At 35.5% G+C, this 21,689-nt stretch overlaps 2 protein-coding genes and 1 long non-coding RNA gene across 4 annotated transcripts in view; 1 reads left to right on the plus strand and 2 right to left on the minus strand.

Annotated features, from left to right (window-relative positions):
- The window catches only part of sax (type I BMP receptor saxophone), a 33,287-nt gene that overhangs the window by 8,467 nt on the left and 3,131 nt on the right, over positions 1–21,689 (minus strand). For both annotated transcript variants that reach the window (XM_031986312.2, XM_031986311.2), the window contains exons 5-6: positions 12,220–12,860; positions 601–832 (exon numbers count right to left, since the gene is read on the minus strand). In XM_031986312.2, coding sequence (XP_031842172.1) covers positions 601–832; positions 12,220–12,860 — 873 coding nt within the window. The remainder of the gene's footprint in view (positions 1–600; positions 833–12,219; positions 12,861–21,689) is intronic.
- On the minus strand, positions 5,529–7,819 carry LOC143174895 (uncharacterized). Its single transcript, XM_076370661.1, has 2 exons — positions 6,623–7,819; positions 5,529–6,580 (listed from the first exon to the last, which is right to left on the minus strand). The coding sequence occupies exons 1-2, from the start codon at positions 7,177–7,179 to the stop codon at positions 6,286–6,288; spliced, it is 852 nt and encodes a 283-aa protein (XP_076226776.1). The 5' UTR covers positions 7,180–7,819; the 3' UTR covers positions 5,529–6,285.
- Positions 17,465–20,378, plus strand: LOC143174857 (uncharacterized). The gene is made up of 3 exons (XR_012999315.1): positions 17,465–18,143; positions 18,240–19,693; positions 20,189–20,378. It is a non-coding gene; the product is annotated as an uncharacterized LOC143174857 (long non-coding RNA).

The following is a 21,689-nucleotide window of genomic DNA, read 5'->3' on the forward strand; positions in this document are numbered from 1 at the left end:
TAGCTGAGCTTACTTTTACGGCACTAATGAGTTAGATTTTCAACAATTCGCGGCCAAGATACAAACACATACAGCAACTGCATCTACCAGTAAAGAATATAAATTTTTTTTAAGTATGTTTAATGCACATAAATGTATTTTTTTAGAATAAATTTTAAATGAAAATAAAGACCGTGAAATTTAAATATTATATAATTAAAACATTTGTCTAATTGCGGCTCTCGAAATTCTGAGTTTAGGATTTGCGGCTCTTGTCGGAATAAAGTCTGGCCAAGTATACTATATACTCTAATAACAGTGTTGGTTACAGTATTCAAGTCATTAACACGTTCCGTGCCACGGAAACTTCGGTCATGTTTTGCTTATGAACTGGATTGATTTTTTAAACAAAATATTAAGTTATATTCAAGTTTTTGTTAATTTTTATGTATTTTAATATTGTTTCTTTATGTTTTCGGTGCTTTGTAACGTATACCGCTATTCTCGATTATGTGTCCCTTAAAAATATTTTTTTACAAAAATTGGCGTGTACCATATATGGTACATGTGGCACTGAACGTGTTGACGAAATAATTTTTTTAAAAAAGATATGTTAATTACAGGATCAGAGTGCCATCTATTAGGAAGCGGTGGTCTGCGATGATCCAAGCACACTAATTTTCGCATTTCTTCAGTGGAAGGTTCTTGGTTACTAGGAAGCCACTCAGAATATGGTGCCATGTATTCAAGTGGAACACCATTGCTTATGCATCTTCGACAAACTTCCCAAAGTATTAGTCCTAAGCTATAAATATCCGCCCGCCTAAAGTTTTCTAGACACTCCACATTTATCCTGAAAATACAATATACATAACTTTTAATAATGCATCAAATTATTATGTACATATATAATTATTACATATTAAATAATAATTACTGCATATATAATTAAGTTACTATTATATAAAACCGATTACTTAAATAAAATCGCCTAAATATGTTGTCTGTCGGATACCTGAATGTTATGTGAAAAACAATTGTACTTTTGCAGTATTTCCTAATAAATTTGATATTTTCATACTTATGATTCATACTTATGATTATAGTTATAATATTAGAATATTAATAAGCTGTAGATGAAGTAAATACAATCAAGACTTGTAAATATTACAGTGTTTATAATTCTATAAATGAAAATTAAATATGATTAACAGTATCCAAAACCCAGACAAGTAGAAAATATTTGGTAATGCTGTAAAAATGCACATTTTGAACAACATTTTTCTCTGACATCGATGTCGCTCTCTTTTAATTTCCAAGACAAGCATAAAAAAGTTTTGATAGGAGTGCATTGAATTCTATACAGTGTATCTAGTAATTGGAACAGGCAGATTCGTGTTGAAGTTCTTTGCATCATTTTATTTACTTATTAACTTATAATTTAAAGTCTAATGGTAGCAAAAGTTTTTCGCGAGTATCTCGAAAATCAGAAATTAATAACTAAGTGCGGCTGAAATTTGATTTATAGTATCCTCTCCCCCTACATTGTTCCCACCTCAAAATTTTCATTCTTCTACGTTAGTTGAGCTATACCGTACTATATACAAACACTTTAAGTATACAGGAAAGAGTTGCATAGAATAATGCCCTTGACAAGGTATTTCAAAGTCAACGAAATTGGAAGTTGCTTTCTTTTTCTACATGATTACCAAATTAATCGCGCCTAACAAATTTTTCATCATTTTGTTCGGACGCTCATTTAAAAAATGCTCACATATACTGTACGTCCTCAAAAATTTCATAACGAGAAAACGTCAATTTTATGAAACGTAGAAGCTTTTTGGTAAACTTCTCGAAAACAGCCTACTTCTCCGATTTACATAATCTTTGGATATGTTGTGGAAATCGACGTTTTCAACAACTTTTTTTTATATATATAACTATCGGTCTCGCTTAGCTTTCCAGATATTTGCGAAAAATTGTCGGTGTCGGTTCAACAAATTTTGTCTATAACTATGCGTTTATGATAACATATATTGGTATCCAACCGTGTCTGGACAGTCATACAATAAAATGTAAACACAGGGAAAATTATTGTTGACAATTAGATTATACAGATTAGTATGATTAGGTCCAGTTATTCTTGGAGTGGCAGTGCAGGGGGAGAGACTCTGCACCTCCGCCATTCAGACTTTTATTTCATAATCTAATGATTTTTTATGAACATCTTAAAAACGAAATTTTTGTAAATTTTTTTGTTTAATTCTTGGTAATCATAAAGCAAACGCGTTGGCGGGGGAGAGATTCTATTACTATTTGTATATACAATATACAAATCTGTTTCTTTATTCTGCTTTGTATAATCAATACATACACTAGTGAATTTTATCAAAGAAAGTATAACAGTAATTTAATTAAGATGGTTTTCATTATATTTTTAATGATTTTGTATTTTTAATTTTTAATTAAAACGATACAATAATTCTTTGTTACTAAAAAGTGTGAGGAACATTTATAAACATTCATATTTCACGTGTATTTATACATACCTGTCTTTTAAGTAAGTCAGTATGTATCATTTTAAATTCACGGGTAATACACGTGTATACGTGTATTATTTAACATATATTAAAATACAAGAATAAAATATTTTGTTACACGCAGGTTAATATATTCTTATTTTAATTCTTAATCTTGCCTCGTATAATATGCGACATAGCACTTATCCTATTTATCAGAAGAAATATATAATATATATAAACTTTCACTACAGAACATTAATTACTTTCGAGAGAGTTTTCCTTCTGCTGGGAATATTGTTACCCTCGAAAGAAGCAGATTAATCCCCTAAAATCTTAATATACTATTTTTTTATTAGCCCTTTGTGGACGGAGCTAGCCGGCAAATGAGCGTCGCTTTGAACGAAAGGTATTGGGGCACGCAGCTGAGAAAATATACACGTTGAACGTTTGCGTTATAAAAACTAAAATTTTATTTAAATTCAACAAAATTTTTTGTAAAAATCCAAGAAAACATGTAATTTTGCTATATTTATGTGTTCAGCGTGCACAATGATTTTTAAACTTTAGATTTCAAAGTTAATTATATGTACGCTTCGAGCGGCAAATTAATGGCACTCGAATATTTGGGGTTGGTGCAAATCAGTCTACACTTAATTTTAAAAATAAAATTTAATATTAAACTTAATATTTTGGTACAGTGTTGTTGCACGAGCGTTTGTTTGATGCTTACTGCTCGATGAATTTACAAGAACTGGTGAGTGTCGAAAAAAAATATTCCTAGCGGGACTTCAATGGTCTTTTTATCTCAGGTATCGGTTAAGGTAAACAGTAATAAGGGATGACCTGTAATCCCGTGATCTACCTAAAGTTTTCAGTTAGGCAAGGCCAGATCGAAGGCACAAAAAGAATGGAAAATCCCGAAATTGTCAAGCTGGTATATGCCTTTACTTCGGAAAGTATAATTTCTGTCTAACGGTCTCCTCGAACAATGATGCTTCCTAACATAGCTTGCATCTCGCCGAGAACCAAACATAACATCCGAAACATGTTATTACAACGTAACATTATGTATTGATAGTTTTATACTCTTGCATGGTGTGTAACCTTTCGAGGCAGTCGGCTGTATGCCAGCCCGGTTTAACCGAACAAGTAGCACAATAGTACCTCAATTCTCTTCTTCCACTTTTGACTTTACGACTGGAACATACACAATCTTTACTCTTTCCTGTATCACCTTGCCGAATGATGTACAAAAGACCGTTCAGCCTTTCTGTTGTTCCAGAAGTAGATAAATTGTTTTTGGCATTGCCGTCACGAAAGTCTCTAATTAATTGATCTACCAAGCGATATATGAATTGCAAATACACCATTGTGGTTTTATTATTGGTTGTTGCTTCTCCGCGTGTTCTTCTAGTCATGTTTTTTATAGTTGATGTAGTATAAGTGCTGAGCATGGTCATTCGTTTGTCATTTCAAGCCAGTAATAGTATATTCTTGCGTCTGTGGGCAATGTGATTGCATTTCTCACAATTTTTGGAATTTTTATTCCATTTGGAATAAATTTCCTATTACAAGGATCACTCCAAAAGCTTCCGGTCTTAAAAGAACATTTTTTCCAATTTTTTTTGTATTGTTTTTCGAAGTAACCTTCTTTGGAATGAATACACTTTCCCATTCCTTCAAACCGCTTATTCAGACAATTTTTCCACCCCTATTTTGAAATCGCCTCAATTTCACTCAAAAAAGCAGAAACAGCTTCATCAGGGGACCCAAATTGTTTTCCTCGCAGTTTATCTTTAACTATAGGGAATAAAAAGAAATTGCAGGGGGTCAAATCTGGACTGTACGGTGGGTGCGGTAGAATTTTTATGCGCGAGGACTCTAAAAATTCAAGAGTTCTAATGGTCGCGTGGGACGAGGCATTATCGCGGTGAAGAAACATGCCGCCCAGTTCTGTTTTCCGGTGTCTCTCGTTGATTACAACGAAGACTTTCAGCAGACAAACAGTGAGTATACAACTCTGCTGTTACCATATGCCGATCTTCAAATGAGACCTCCGTCAAAAATCCTCTCCCAGTAAAGAAGCGCGTAATTATTTTCTTTCCGACGTTTGACTCTTGACGGCGTTTCCCAAGTTTCAAACATTCACACTGACAATTGACGTTCGGTTTCGGGATCATATTGATAAATCCAGGATTCATCACCAGTGATGATATCTACAATTTGCTTTGAATGCCCACCTTTAAATTTGCGAAGCATAAATTGGCACCATTCAACTCTCACTTCGCTTTGAGCTTCAGAGAGTGAATGTGGCATCTAAAGGGTAAAAATTGTTCTAACGCGTAAATGCTTATGTAAAATCTTATTGATTGTTGATGCACCAAAGTTTAGGATTTCCTGAATTCCAAGAAATGTTAGTCGGTGACTTTCAAGAAGTAGATTTTCAACATTTGGCACCTTTTCCCTACAGCTGTCGCAGGATGACCGCTCCTTTCAAATTCGTCAAATTCGTCCCGCCGCGAATAAATTCGAAGAAAGAAAAATTCACTGTACTTTTCGACGGGGCTGAATCACGAAAAGCGTAACTTAAGCGATACAAAAATTTTTGTCTTGCCAAACCGACTTGGAAATGTTCGCGTTCAATTTCTATCGTTTACGTTGTCACACTTGGACTACAATGTCTGTAGTATGTTTATACCGCAACGCAAAAATCAGACCTTTGAACTTAAGGTTCTTGGGACTCCCTCTACACGATACAATACAAATTACTTTCCTGCGATTTTTTGTTCGGCTGAGACCAGAAACTTTTGGATTGTCCCTCGTAGTTTGAATAGTTCTAGTTATGTGGTATTTCATTTTAAGTAGTGCATCACCCAAGGGAATACTTGTAAATTACCGGTTGGTGAAAATATGGTATCCTGTAGCTGCAAGGTTCGATTGTAATAAGTTTTGGTACAACTGTAAAACAATTCTTGTACTTATTGGGAGGTCAGGTTTGACTAATTTCTCAGTCGTAGGACTGTCATAATATGGCAAAATGGTTTCTATGTAACCAATATCAGCATTCGCAAGAACATAAATACTCCACTTCATTGATTTCTTTGGGTTGTACGTAATGAAGCTCACTCTCCCTTTAAATTTTACAGTCGATTCATCCACCGATAACTCCGTCATGGGTACAAAATTTGTCCTATCTATTGGTGATATATTCCAAAAATTGCTAATTTTCTGCGTCCACGTTCTGATGTTTTGCGAATCTTGTGGATTTTCATTTACATGAAGCATCTAAAATGTTTGTAAAAATCTCTTGAATATTTCGGCAAAGTAAGGGATCCTAGATTTACTATCTCTCTGATATTCCTTTAGATTCGGAAGTGGTATTGTTTCCATACTCAATATTATACCCAGAAATGCTCGCATTTCCTTTGGTACCACATTAGTCCACGCATACCAAATAGACCATTTTGATAAATGTTTTTCGGTTATTTTATTATGCGTATACCGATTATTCTCGTCAAGTAACTTCTTGATCAATTCATCGGTAAAGATGCGCCGTTAGAATCCGGACAAAAGAAGTTTTATACGAAAAGTTGTTTATTTAAGCCAATACACAAAAATACAATAAAATGCTGTTATATCTCATTTAAAGGGTCCTTGCTGAGAATTCTTATTCTATATAGCCACCCTGCGCCTCTATAATCTGCTCGATTCTTGCCCTAAAGCGCGAGCACGCTGGCTTCAATTGGTCGCGTTTCATGGCCGTGAACTCTGCTTCGATAGCAGCTCACAGGGAGTTGACGTTGGAGTGCCTGCATTTGTTACCGTGTCTCTCGATTACGCCCCACACATAGTAGTCCAGTGGGTTTAGGTCGGGACTGTTAGGAGGCCAGAAATCCTTCGACCAAAACATGTCGACATTATCAGAGAGCCAATTCTTAACAAGATGACTCGTGTGAGCAAGTGCGCCATCTTGTTGAAATAAATACGGCCTCCCAGAAGCCATAGTCTCCATCCACGGCTTTACTACTGTCTTCAGGATCTCCAAATAAACCTCCTTTGTGACTGTTTCTTGAGACGACGCTCAAAACGTGGACACTGGCAGAAAATTTGGTTTTGCCTACAACAGGAACATCCTCGGGTCTGTGAGCAAGCCAACGGTCGTTCCTCCGGTTCGCTTTGGCATCCACAGTGAAAATTTTCTCGCCAGAAAAAACCTAATGCGGCTAGCAGCTTCGTGCTTTAATGAGCACAGAAGCAAATTACAACAGGCAAGTCTTTTGAGCTTGGCGGCCTCAGAGAGCATCTGACGAACTTTGAGAATGTAGGAGGTATATCTAAGATCCTCTTGAGTGATTCGACGGACGATCGTTTCACTCACCCCCAAGACAGAGGCCAATTTCCGAAGCGAGGTCTCAGGATCTTCCAGAATCATGTCTTGGATCCTTTGAATGATCTCTGGCGTCCTAGATTTTTCCTTGACCTGCATCTTCCTCGCTGAAGAAGGAGAACCCTTCTCGAACCCCTCTGAGGCTGCGTATCTCTTCGCAACGTCGTATACCGTCGATCTTGGGTACGCAAAGAATTTTATAATTTCGATCGGCGTTCTCCCAGCGCAAAGGCTTTTTATAATCGCCGCTCTTCTATTGTATTCCGTGCTTGGATTGACGAGCTCTGTCATTTTGAGTTCATAGAAGTCTTATTGACATATTTAACTACCTTCAGCGTCAATTAGCAACTACCTCTGAATTCTAATATGGTTGGAACTTCAAATTCAATTCTGTGGCTTATCTGTGGACCAGGGTTTTGTGATTTCGATGTAAATTGTATTTTTTGTGGAATAATATCTTGAAATGTAACATTCTCCTATCCATTTTCAGGGCTTGCATTATTTTCATTAATATTTGGTTCATCATCACTGTCACTATCGCTGGATATATTGAACCGTTTTAACTGATTTCTTGTTATACCAATATCTCGCTTCCACTGTATAAAACACTGTCGTCATCTTCTATTATGTCAAATTTAAGGTAATATTCATCACTGCTATCACTATTAAAAATGTCCTCTCTGAGTCTTTTAAGGATCGTGCACATAAAGGTGTTGTAATATATGAAATATATAAAAGTCTTGCTGGTTCATCTGATAGTTTCAGTAAGAAACTGATTCCGAAGAATAAAATTCGTTCTGACTCGGCTAATAACCCACATCGTAAGATTACATCGACAAAAAATAAGACTCCACTGCTAAAAACCTCTAATTTCTTTTCAATGGAAACGTAATACGGTTTAGTATAGCAATGTTTATATACCGATGCGTATTTTATTATAGAGAATTAACTGTGTAAACTTTCTTAACAAAAATTATATTCGAATTAATTTTTTCTATCAAGAATATTAGAATTCGCGAAACTATAGTTTCGATCCGTAAATAAATATCAATGTTATAAATATTACCTAAATTAAAATAGAGATATATTAAGGTATATATGCATAATTAAATATTTTCCACGTGTCTTATTTAAGTACACGTGAAAAAAATGTAAGGAAGTGACCACAAAATTCATTGTAACCTTGAAAGAAAGGTTTATAATTTTTAATCGCCGTATCGTATTCTACTCGTTACAGAGATAAAAGTTGGTAAGGAATCAGAGGTGGGAAATGGTTGATTCCTTTACAAATTCCTGTTGAAGTTCTCATGAGAGAGTAGAGGATCTTGATAACTAGTGTCACAGTGAAATTTGCGGTCACTTCTTCTCATAGAGTTCCTTACTCTAAATACGAATCCCAAAATCAAATTGCTGGATCACGTCCAGTTTTCGAAAAAAATGGGTTTTTGTAAAAACGGTCGAATTTTTCAGAAAACCAAGTGTTACGTGAAAACTAAAAACGATAGGCAGTTAAAATTTGTCGCAAAAAGTAAAGGAGAGTTGCTTAAATATGTAGCTATAAAAACTTTGAATATTGCGTGCCACTAAATGCTTGTAAATGACAATCAAAGTATAAAAAAAGGGTAAATGTGCGTACTTTGTACGCACTTCTATTACATTTTTACGAAAAGTGGTTTGGCTAGTACGAATTTGCTATGCAGCATGGGATTCTGTAGACATTTCTGAAGAGGAACCTCCCTGTGGGACGCATGAGAACGGTTTTTCTTTCGGACAAGTTAAGAAAATCTCCGTGAAGAGCGTGTGCACAGAGCTTCGGCGCTACACGGCCATTGCTCGCCGGCCAGGGCTATTTAGGGCCGTAACTACGCACTGTATTGACCTGGACCCCGGTCATTTCTTATATGTATATAAGCAATGGGTTTGGCCCTTTTTCGCTTTTTGTTTGAGTACAACATGTATTATAAAACTTTGAAAAATTCAAACCCAGCATTTGTATCGGTGCCTGTCATCGCCACAGGTTTCAACATATATGGGAGCCTTTAGCATACATGGCTTATTCGAAAAAAATAAACATCTACATACTACTGAAATCACATGTAGCGAAATGTACGGAGATTTAATTTGAATTTTGTTTGAATTTTGCTGACGGACTCTGTATAGTGTACATAATTTATATATAATGTAGGAGCTTGTAAAAATATATTTCCATTGAACATAAGTACACAAGTGCAATTAATCGAGAACTGAGACTATTATTTACGTATGTATAATAGCATCACACCGTCAGGTGTCATCATCCTTAAATTCTATTACTAAAAAAAATACTATAAATTTAGAAACTAAAAAATAATAAAATTTTTTCATAGTGGAATGAAAGGTTTTGAGATTAGTCGAAAAGTAAATTTACCAAAGATAATTGTGAGGACGATTCTTAAAGCTTTGATATAAAAGCTTTATTAAAACTATATTGCAACAATTAATTACGTGTCAAGAAGTGCCCATTCGATCGAAGAACAATATCCAACGGAGACTAAACTAATTTTTTATAAGTTAAGAGGTGAATCAGAAGATTCATTTCGTGACAAGCAATGGTTGATTTGATCGTTTCAAAAGACGTTGGGATTTTCGTAATATTGCACGCACTGAAGAAAATACGAATGCAGATCGAACAGCCGTCAATTCTTTTTCAGAAAAATTGAAGATAATTTTTGATCAAGTATTATATTCTGACAAAACTATTTTTAACGTAGATGAGACGGGGCTATTTTGGAAGAAACCCAGGCGAACTTTCATTACTCGCGAAGAATAACAGCTTCCTGGATTTAAAATTTCAAAAGATCGAATTACGGTAATAATTGCTGGAAATGCTACCGGAGACTGTAAACTGAAACTTCTTTTAATTTGTAGAGCAAAAAATTCCAGAGCATTTAACATTAAAACTACCAAGCACTTAAATTGAATTTTTGTAATTTCTCTATAGAAACTCCAAAAGTGCATCTACTGAGACTTTAGTTGACTTACAATTCAATTTGTGTATTGCCAGATCAATTTCTTTAACCATTTCTCATAGAAACGTTATCTTTTCCATAATTGTAAAAATAAGAAATCAGGAGTGGGTCACTTTGACTCATCTGGTAGTTTTAGTGTTAAATCTATAACTGATAAATCTAAACTAACTGTGATATGGAAATCTAATTCCAAAGCTTGGATTATAACTGCTACTGTTCATGATTGGTTGTTAAATCATTTTATACCCAAAGTTAAACAATATTGTGTTTCCTAAAACATTCCATTTATAGTATTATTACCACTAGATAATGCTACTGCTCTTCACTAAATATTTTAAAAATTATTGATTCCCACGTAAATATAATCTTTCTACTGCCAACTACGACAAGTTTAATACAACTTATAGATCAAGGAGTTATAAAAACCTTTAAAGCGTATTATGCTCGACGAACATTTGCACGAAAAATATAAATATATCTGTAAAAGATTTTTAGAAATCATTTAATATACTGAACACAGTAAAAATGATAGGTGACTCATGGATTTAATTGAGTCATAAAACATTGCAAGCTGTATGAGAAAAGTTCTGTGCATTTTTTTTAAATGATCATACACCATTGGCTGATACTGCTATAACGCAAACGGGTGAAGAAATCGTTAATCTTGCATCTGGACTTAACTTGGAAATGGATGTAGAAAATGTTATCGACTTATTAGAATGACACGATAGAGGACTCAATACTGAAGATCCCATCGAAATAAAAAATAACAATGCAACTTCGAAGTCTGAAGATACAACTGAAATCACGGAAAAGACGATATCGCTACCAAAATTACAAGAAGGACTTCAATTAATTGAAATAGGTGTAAATATTGTAAAAGATATCGATCCTGATGAAGAACGATCATTAATGGCAATAAATCAAATTGAACGATTCATCGAGTGTTACCGACAACTTGAAGAGAAAAGAAGAAATCTCGACAGACAATCATGATGGACTATATGCAATGAAATTTCTATATCAGATGTATATAAAATTACTTTTCGTGTAATTATATATGTCTATTATTTATAAATATATAAACTTTACATGTGGTCTCTTCTATTATTTTTGTACATTTAAAAGAAAATGTACTGCCTAATCTAATAAATACGTGCACCTACATAGTTATATTCATGTTCGCATACAAACATACATGTTTACCCTGTATATCCCGACTTACGTCCTCTTTGACTTGCGTCGTCTATTTCAGAACCAATGAGGACGTAAGTCCGGGGTCCTACTGCATAAGAAGTATTAAATACGCGTGTGCAAATCGCCTAATATGTCGGGTACCGGACTGTTCGGACCTGGCTGGAAAACTTCGGGCGGATGTCTGTGGCATTATAACACTGACTTTCCGAGAACATTTGGATAGGCTACTATCCAATCATCGGCTACTTGACGATCGACGGCGTAAATAAATTATTTCAGCGAAGAGAGTTGTATGTTAGTTATGTACCGTCAGTTGCTGGGATCCTGGCACTCGTAACGTCATAGGCGCAAAAGCAGTCGCTCCGAGAAATCCAATCGTGAGTCCGAAAACGGCTTTTCGCGCTCTTTGTATTGTCTTCGCGACCCGATTAGTGTGCGTGAGCGTCTCAGCGAATCCAGAGCGGAAAATCTGTGCGGGCAAGGCGTGTAACTTCAAATCTGATCAGTCAGAAGAGAGTCCCAGGTCGCCAGCAAGTGACAGTATGTATGACGCCCCGTCAACTGACTGACAGTAGTAGTCTGCTCATACGGTCTCGGGTTGCCTGAATATTGCAATACCATAGGCACCCGCCTGAGCCAGCCCGAATTTTTCCGGCTCGGACCGAAATAGCGGGTAAAGTGAGGCTCTGACGACATGGCAGGCTACCCGCGAGCGATCAGGACCGAGTGGTCAGATGACTCTTCCACTCGCAATGTTTGGGCCGCTTCGGTCTTCGACGCATGATCGAAGTTGGCCACGTGGTAGTAACAAAGAACGGAAATGGGACTAAATGTGACTGAGTGAGATGTAACGATAGAGATTAAAGTCCATAGTGCCGGCAACTTCGTTCTCTATCGTCACATCTTATTCCGTCGCACTCGGTCTCGCTTTCGTCCTTTGTTATTGCCACGTGCTAATAATAACCATGCATTAAAGACTGAGGCGGCCCAAACATTGTGAGTGGAAGAGTCGTCTTTCCGCTCGGTCCTGATCGCTCACGCGTAGCCTGCCATCTCGTCAGAATCACACTTTACCCGCGCATCCCTAGATTAATACACAATGAAGCAAATAAAAAGTAATACATACGTTTGATCAAGGATCTCCGGACTCATGTATCTCTTTGTACCTTGTTTCAAATCGATTCTATCCGTCGATAGACGATCTTGCGTCACTGCTAGGGCAAAGTCAGCAATTACGCAACTGCCATTGGTTTTAACAAGAATGTTCTTAGATTTTAGATTACGATGCGCCATAGCTGGCTTTCCTCTGGTTCCGTGAATTTCCGTGTGTAAATATAGCAAGCCATTCACGATACTCAAACAGATATTGAGCATCTGATGATGCATCAGAGAGTGATGTGTTCTGCTTAAGTAATCAAAAAGTGAGCCCATTGGATGATAATGGGTCACCAACCAAAGTTGGGTACAACTCGCTCTGCTTGTCATGTCACTTCCAACGTAACCAAGAATATTATCGTGTCTGGAGGGTAGTAATTGCGAGTAAACTTCCGTCTCTCGTGCCCATGCTGCTTCGTCGCGTGAAAAATAGATTTTTACTGCGACATTTTCGCCATGCCAAACGCCTCTCCAAACTTCCCCACCAAATCCACCATTACCGCCGCTACCAAGGCATTCCACCAATGACACTTGCTTAGCCAACGTTCTTTGTACCAGCAATGGTAAACCAGAACCTGAGCCACTGGTTAAACTTCTTCCATCCAGGTATTCCTATTTTAATACAAAACCATACAATATATCAATTTACGAAGTCAATAAAGGGCTTGGTATCGTGTAATTTAAATACAAAACCAGTATTAAAGTATTAAAGTAGAAAGTTGATAATTATGGTCTATACAAAAGATATAGAAAGAAAAATAATTAAATTAATAAATATGAAGAGAAAAGGTGTTAAGGAATGGAAGGAAAAAATAGGGTCATAGGTAAAAGAAAATAAAACCAAAATAGAGAAGAAAAAAATGAATTAGCGTAGATAAAAAATAATGTGCCATATTCTAAGTCCATTGATTTCGTCATTCTTCTATCAATGTGCCTTGTTAATTATAAAATTATGTATATCTTCTACCATCACTATCGGCGAACCGACAAATTTGGATGCTGATATCTTGATAACGGCTTACGCGAAAAATTGTATTTCTATGGTTTGGGAAGGTCTGAATACGGGCTTCAAAAATATGGAATAGAAAATATAGGATTCTATTTACGAATTGTGACGTGATCTTTGCAGGACATTTCAAGGTCATGTTACGGTCAAATACTTTCAGCCGTAATATCTAGTATTTCATACCCTAATATTTTTATTTGACATATTTATTCTTATTATATGCTAGAATCCAGTGGCTAGATAGTTTAACTCAGTTTATACGTGTACCTGCCAGAAATATTAAAAAATGTGTGCCCAAGTCCAAAGCATTTGTTTGCATCGATAATATTTTTCTGTTTATATCGACTACCTCTATCCTGTAAATCTTATTCAAATTGTAATTCAGTTTGAATTCAAATCTTTCTTCTTTGGACACATTTTATTAATTTACTATCATGTAGTTAGAGGAATGTATTAATTAAGTAAAATTTGTTTAAAACAAACTTCATCTTATCAGTACACAGTTCAGTTAATTTTTTAGCAAGAGGCATTTTTGTGTTTTTTTACTAGATTTGTTAATATTCTTTTATGTATATGAAGAAAATAAATAATAAAAAATTGGTGGAAAAATGGCCGTTTTCTGATTTTTAATTGGTACGTTAAAGGATTAAATGATCTCATGAGTAAAGATGCACTTTGAAAATGGAGAGCTAGAGAATCCGAGACGGTTAGCCAGATAAGACAAATCCTAATTGGTAGACCCATTTTGGCTATTATGGATCTGATCTTGCGAATGAGAATGTAATTTCAGCGACACAGCGATGCGAAAGGAATTGTCAAGTATTACAGCCGTAGACGCGACGACGATTTAGAGACACTAAAGGTGGTTATGGCGTTAAAGCGTTGAGGTTCTATTTCCTAGGGTCTAACTCCTCAAGTATGGAATTTAATTTCAAAAATCTCTTATTCTGCGCGTAATAAAATTAAATAATGAAGTGTATACTCCTCAAATGCAGGCCAAATGCACTTATAATATATTGTAACGAAAAATTAAAACGAAACGAAGAAGAATTACATTTTGCCTAAAAAAATAAATAGTCCATCGTTGAAAAAGTTAGCACCATTTAGAGTTTTAAGATGACGCGTATACTCGTCAAACGCAGTTAACTGGTTAAATTCACAGTAGCAACTAATTGTACTGCAATCCGTATCACCGATAATAAGAAAAATATTCAACCAAGAGTAATTCACTGGTGAGTGCACCGTTGGGAGATCACTTGATGTCTAGCGAGCGACACAAGGACAACGGGATCTTCCATTTTGTATTTTGCTTATAGTTTTAATTGATCACGCATAATCGTATTGACCAATAGCAATTAGCATCGTAGAAAAATGAGAATTGACCAATCAGACTCACATGATTGAACCTAACAATCAAGTGATTTCCCAAGTGTACTTACAAAATTATAACTTTGACATCATTTATCGTCCGGGAGCAAAGCAGGCTCACTATTTGAGTAAGAACCCGGTAGAATGCTGCGCAAGCGACAAAACTAATTGCAAAGCAAAACAGATCAAAGTTACTTAAATCAAGGATCAGAACCTCGAAGTCATTCGTCAGATATTAAAATCAGTTTTATATACTAAACAATATTTTGACAAGTATGTATGATAGAAGTTTGTGGCCTTAAATAATTTTTGAAACTGTTAGATAGAAAGTTCTTTTAATACAACGTTGTCGTCTTGGAGGCTATAAAACGAGTGCTCTGAAAAGGGCACTGTTTAGTTGGAGGACCCTCTTCGTCTGCGTGGTTTTCGTTTTATTTATTGCACCTCGAAACTCGAGAACGCTTCCCCTTAATTCTTTGAGCGTATGGGCACATATGCGTTTTTCAATGCTTTTAATTTCACATATGCAATAGCAACAATTATACAAAAGTGTATACGATTAACACTATTCCTACCGACACTTCACGTATACCTGTTCCTACCGCGACCGGTCTTTAGCACAACTTATATCTTTCAATATAGAATTAAGATACTAGCCAATATGACAGTATAAAAATATAGTTTCTTTTATTCAGAAGTATATAATGTATATTTTATTCGTTTTTACGTTTTCCACATACGTACTTTTTACATTTTAGATAGATTTTGTTAGTCTTACTAAAAATTCTTATCTCGAAATTTCTTCTCCAGTGGTTTCTTTATATAAAACCCATGCATTTATCCCTGTTATGTTTAGGATATTGAAAAATACCTGTAAAAGCCATCTCCGACATTTAGATTTTACCGATTTTACCGAGGCCGATAGGCAAGCGAGAACTGTAAACACTTGGAAGTGCCGTAAAGCAGTCCCTAAAAGGCACATTTCGGCTAAAATCATGCCACCACTGCATTACCTCTCCTTTGTAACGACTTTATAGTTTCGGAATTGAGTTTTCGAGAGAATACCATTACAAAAAGATATAAATCGTTCTACCGGTCAAGTGACCGGTCGTGGTAGGTAAGACAAACAACAAATTTTTCTCAGAAAATAAACAATAAAAAAAGAAGTGAATATTGAAAAATGTATTATACGTATATTTGAGGAAAAGTTGTGAAGTTTAAAGGCGATTCAATTACGTTGTATATAGGAAATTCTAATCAAAGTTTTAAAAACGGTCACTTGACCTGTCGTGGTAGGAATAGTGTTAATATACGCATTTCTTAGCATTATTCAATTTCGCGAAACTGAGGAATTACAATTACAATTTAATTACAACTTAATTCATTGTATGAAGTAACATAACTCATCCGTCTTCAGATGAGGAACAAAATATTCCATCCACACGGAACATTTCGGCTGGAAGTATTCAGCACTCAAAGGGTTAAGACGGCACGCATTGACGAAACGCAGACAATTAGCGTTCGACTTTCCCTTCGCCTAGATTTTCTTATAAGTAGTGTTTCTTAAAAGAGGTATCATGTTTCGAAAGACCAAAAAAGAGAATAAGTGAGGTGTACCTAAGTTATCCAGGTTTAACATAGTAAGGTACGAGGGAGCTATAGATTCAAGAGAATAAGAAAATTCGTCTCTAAGTATGTCCGATTTTACCTCAATTGTTTGTATATACGAGGATCAATGAAATATAAACGAGCCTTTTATTTAAACAAAATTTATTTTATAGAAAACATCTACATTTCTACAAATTATTTTTCTGCATAATCTCCTCCTATTATGATACATTTTTCCTAACATTTTGGTAGTTTCTTCATTCCGTTCTCACAGAATGAAGATGGGCGGATATCTAATCAGCCGCGCACGAACGTTTCCATTTGATCGTTGGTCTTCGATCACTCGCCCCCAAATGCTTCTTTGAGGAATTCGAACATGTAGAAGTCACATAGTAATAAGTCGGGACTGTTAGGTGAATAGTCAAACGTTTCCAAGTGCATTACATCTGCTGGCCTGGTCTTGTCGTAGAGCAGCACACCTCGCGGAAGGGACAATCTTGTCTTTTGCGTCGATACTGTATTCCAACTTGATCCAGGAGGCTGCAGTAGTAGGTTGCGTCGATGGTCCGACGTTTATGTAAGAAATCCACCAGTAGGATTCCCCTCCATTTCCAAAAAACCGCGCAATGTTTTCATTAGTCGTACTGGTGCAAGGACGATGTAGATGAGCTTGATTCGCAACACGTCCACGACCTTGCTTGGATTCATTGTACCAAACCTTCACTCTTGAACATGAAAGGGCGTTGTTCTCGAACTGAGCCTGCAGTCTGTGGTAAATTTCCGCTGGTTTCACGTTTTCACGGAAGAGGAACTTCATAATTATGCGTTACTCAATAGACACGGGTAAATACACTTTTCTCACTAATTCTCACTCACGATGAGAGCTACTAAACCAGTGAAGCTAGAAAGCAACTAAACGGTTGCGTTTTCCCCACTTCGTCTTACCCTTTCACTACCTCATTCCTCATCAGCGGGTATTCTCCAACAACCTCCGCTAACACCGCACAATCTAACGATAATGCCAGGGAGAGGATAAACTGTGTTCCCTTTAATTTCCCCGATCTGGCCACACTGTAGTAAACAAAGGACGGGTTTGGTTCCCCATCTCTAGGCATCTCCACCTAACGACCTCAACTGCCCAACCACACACAAATAATTTTTCCGATGCTTAGTCAATAAAGGCTCGTTCATATTTGATCGCCCCTCGTATTATAAGACTTTATATAGACGAAAGCTTATTTAGATTGCTACGTCTTATAGAAAAAGTAACGACACCGTTCCATACAGTACACTTCGATCGCAAACTCATTCGTTCACAACGTGGTAAAAATACTGAAATCCTTGTTACTATCGGTACAGTGCGTTACTTACGCGATCCAAGCCGGCCTATGGCTCAAAAGTGAAGAGGGGCAAAACTAATGTGCCGAAACTAATTCCGCCATTACTATCGCCAAAACGACTATTATGAAGTCTACGATCTGCGGGGATTGTCTCTCAACAGTCATAACATGGTAGCCATCAACATCATGCGAAGATAGGTTATGTTCCACACCACTCAATAAACAAGACTGCGTCATCACTAAATCTCAGTTGCATTAATTGCGAAATCGAATTTTATTGTCAGTCAGAGCTTGGAGAAGCCATTTCAGGTTAAAATGGTATTCCTTGAAAGGACGGGCAAGACATGGAGTCAGATTGTGTTCAGGCTGTCTCGATATGAAGTGTAGTCAATTCCGTATCAGATGAAAAGATTTAAGCGGAGGCTAGGAGCAAGAGTAGTCGGAGTCTAAGCTACTGAGAAGCAGTTGATCGCCCGCTCAGTTGACTCATGTCCTTGGCGAGGCTAGAGCCATAAATCAGAAAAAAAGACAAGGAGAAGGGAGATAGATAATTCTAGCTTGTTCAACATCGAGGTGGCTACTGAAGCCTGATCTATACTCTTCGTTTTTCAAGATCTAATCTGCTATAAGATATAATTTGTGACATAATCGTTATTACACTTTTTTTAGGAATAGTAATTCGGAAGGAAGCGTCAAGGACGCCGATGTGATCAGTTCCACCGAACGAAGGGTAATTTGCATAGAGACATGTTGTCTGAAGAGAAACTTAAACACACTCCGAATGAAAAGAAATTTTAATAAAGAAACATCACAACTGTTTTGTTATTACCACCAATGCAGAGAACGGCCCCAAAACCTTCAACATCGTCACTGTTGAAATGAATAGCGCGAACCAGCTCGTGGAACCTTCAAAGACTAATGTCTCATTCCGTCAAGAGCGGTCGAAGCAATCAGGTCTACCAATGAGTCAGAAATTTTTACATTCCTATAGCGGTCTACTGATTAGTTTAATTGTTTTTATATTACTACAGTTTTTTAAATTGCACTGTATATTTTTCAATTCATACTTTTGTAACTGATATCAAGACGAATTGAACGATCTGATAAAACATGACGCCGAAATGACCTTGAGGATTGAAATTTGAACTGAATGAAGAGAATTTCATCGCGGAAAAGTATTTAATTAGAATTAATTTTATATATTAACTGAATTATGCTTCAATATTTGTTTTATAATGTTATGATCGTTTAAGAATATGTTAATACAAAATTCAGCGAATATTGACTCGGCGCTTACATTGTTCCAATTGACAACATACAGCAATTAATAGAAAGAATTCACACAGCTTTTGACACAGTTTGTTTGGAAAACATCGTAGCTGACACAAATAGCAATTTATTTCATTGAGGAGAGCTGTGTTTTAAGGAAAATGGATCAGACTTTCACATTTCAGCAGATCTTTGAAATCGTTTTGACATTGGTGTTACGAGCCGAGGGCTAGTGAGTCAATTGCGTGACCGAGGATTGTTGGTAGCAGGGAAATCATAGATGAGCCAGTATCTCTTTCACCACTGGGTGCTTCGATTGAAAGTAGGGAATGATTTTACCTTGTAACTCTTTAAAAAGTAATTAAGATACACTTCGAGCGGTAAAAGTGTACTGCTATGGGAATGTTCTAGTACTGTAATTTCAAAAGGATGTGGTCGTTAAAGAAGTTTGAATTCAAAATAAAGGAAACCACTTACAATATATTCTGCATATTGAATCGTGGAATCTAAGTCGCGTTCTCTGGGTGTTAACGCACTGAGAAATGCAGAGGTAGTTCTAACTGTAATTATACATACTGATTAAATTACGTTTGAAAGGGACCATGAACCCGATGTTGTTATTTATCTCTCATCATGACTTGACTCGAAATGAACTCGATGATGAGCAAATTGGTGGCCCTTATATACCAAAAAATGGACTAAACATGGTGGTAGGGGTACGTGTATGCGCTTACTAGATTTCTTAGTTGGTGAACCTCCGTGAGGAACTTGACTTTTTTTGAATATACAAACGATCTCACCTAGAGCAGCATACAGCTTCCAGAAACAGGAAAAGAATCATGCAGGAAAACTCAGTACGTAACATTGGTTACAAGAATATTAGTTCAAAAATATATAATGTAATTTAAGGATATATTCTCTGTGAAAGTCGCAAAAAATTATCAGTTTTTACGAATTTCTTTTTAATAACGGTTAATATTTTCAGTTTTTTGTAGCTTATTTAATTATTTGTTGAATATACATAATGATTTTTTATACAGTGTTATTACATTTTTTCTTGGTATTTCTCGGTACAAAATAAACACATGTCTTGAAAATCTCATTATAGTGTTATGAGTGATTAAAACACTCAGGATAATTATGTTGTTATCGCCTAAACTAGAATAATATTTTTATATTGAATTCATCATAGTTTTTTATTTACAAATTATTGAAAGAGAAACAAATTCTGGAATTTGCTTGTTTCACCGTTTCCCATTTTGCTAATATTTAATATAAATTATTTATTCTATGTCCGACGATAACGATAAGCATACTGATTAATAATATTTTTTACTTTCTTATTTCAGTCCACCCTGAGTGATCCAATCGTTGGCACCACCAAGATACGATTTTTAAGATACTTAATTATTCTAGACCAAGAAATACTGAGAAAAAATTAATCAACACTGTCTAAAAAATTATTATGAATAACTAAAAAATAACTAAATAAATTACAAAAAACTGAAAACCTTAGCCAATATTAAACAAAAATTCATGAAAATTGATCATTTTCTACCCTCACAAGGAAGTATCCTCTTAAAAATCCTAATGCAACCTTAACTTTTTAACGATAGAAAAGCTTTTCGAAAATTGTATTGCTAGTTGTAGTCTATTCAAGGAAAGAGACCACTCTAATGAGTAACAAAATTTTGTTTTTCTGTTTTAATTTCCTTAAAATATCATGTAAAAGATTTTGAGAAAAGGATTTTTCAAAATTCAAACATCCGACGAAGTTATAGCAATGTGTATATATGAGTGACGATTGAAGAACGTTGAAGTAAAATTATGTAGATGAAAATCTAAAAAGACTTGAAAACTATTAACAAAAAAAAAACAAGAAACGACTACAAATAGTTTTTAAGAGCTAGAAGAACTGAAAAAGTAACTTGGAATAACTGACGGACGGTGACACTTTAACAAATTCTCGCTATTATAAAAGAATACCTTAAAACTTCTTTCATTTTCCCAATTGTGGGAATGAAAAAATGGGATTTCCCCAAAACCATGTTTTTCATATCGATGGACGCAAGATCTCTGAAAGTACACGTTCAATTATCTTCAAATTTGGCGAAAATGTTCAATATATAATACTCCACAATGCCATGTACAACTCCTGCGATATCTCAAATATTTATTTTTTTATAAACATTTGAAACTAATTTGTGAGGATAAAAACAGGTTTGTTCACTTCATAGTCTTGTCATTTCTACAACAATTAAAATTTTGGAAAAAAATATGCTACATTGTAGATAATATATTTTTACTTGTAAATTCATTAAAATATGTCTTTGAATATTCCATCTATTTGTAATTGTGTTCGCCAGTAATGAATGTTTTTCCAAAAAAAGAGGTTTCGAAGCTAGCAATAACCACCATTTTTTAACATTTTGAGTTACAAAAAAATATAAAATTGAAGATCACGTTTATGTATCCAGAAAAGATCAGAATTCTTCACTTAATAATTGTCAACAAAAGAAATTGTTAAAACTTTACCCACTTTTAGATGTCATATGGTGGTCTCTTCCCTTAAAGTTGATTAACTTTTATGTGAAACATTTTTTCATCAAATTATGTTGAGCACCCTATATACTATAGACAACAAAGTTTTTCAACTTGTTAAATGAAGGCATTAATTCGTTGACTACAAAGTTACATATGGATTACTAAGTTGTAGTAATATAATTATATTTAAAATATTGGAAACGGTCTAACATATCTCTCCTACTAACTACATATCTCGAAATTCTCAATGAATACGTTCGGAATCTGTAAACTAAAGATTTCTGACAAAATTCAGTACTGGAATAA

The sequence above is a fragment of the Nomia melanderi genome, chromosome 9 (assembly GCF_051020985.1).
Source record: "Nomia melanderi isolate GNS246 chromosome 9, iyNomMela1, whole genome shotgun sequence".
Lineage (NCBI taxonomy): Eukaryota > Metazoa > Arthropoda > Insecta > Hymenoptera > Halictidae > Nomia > Nomia melanderi.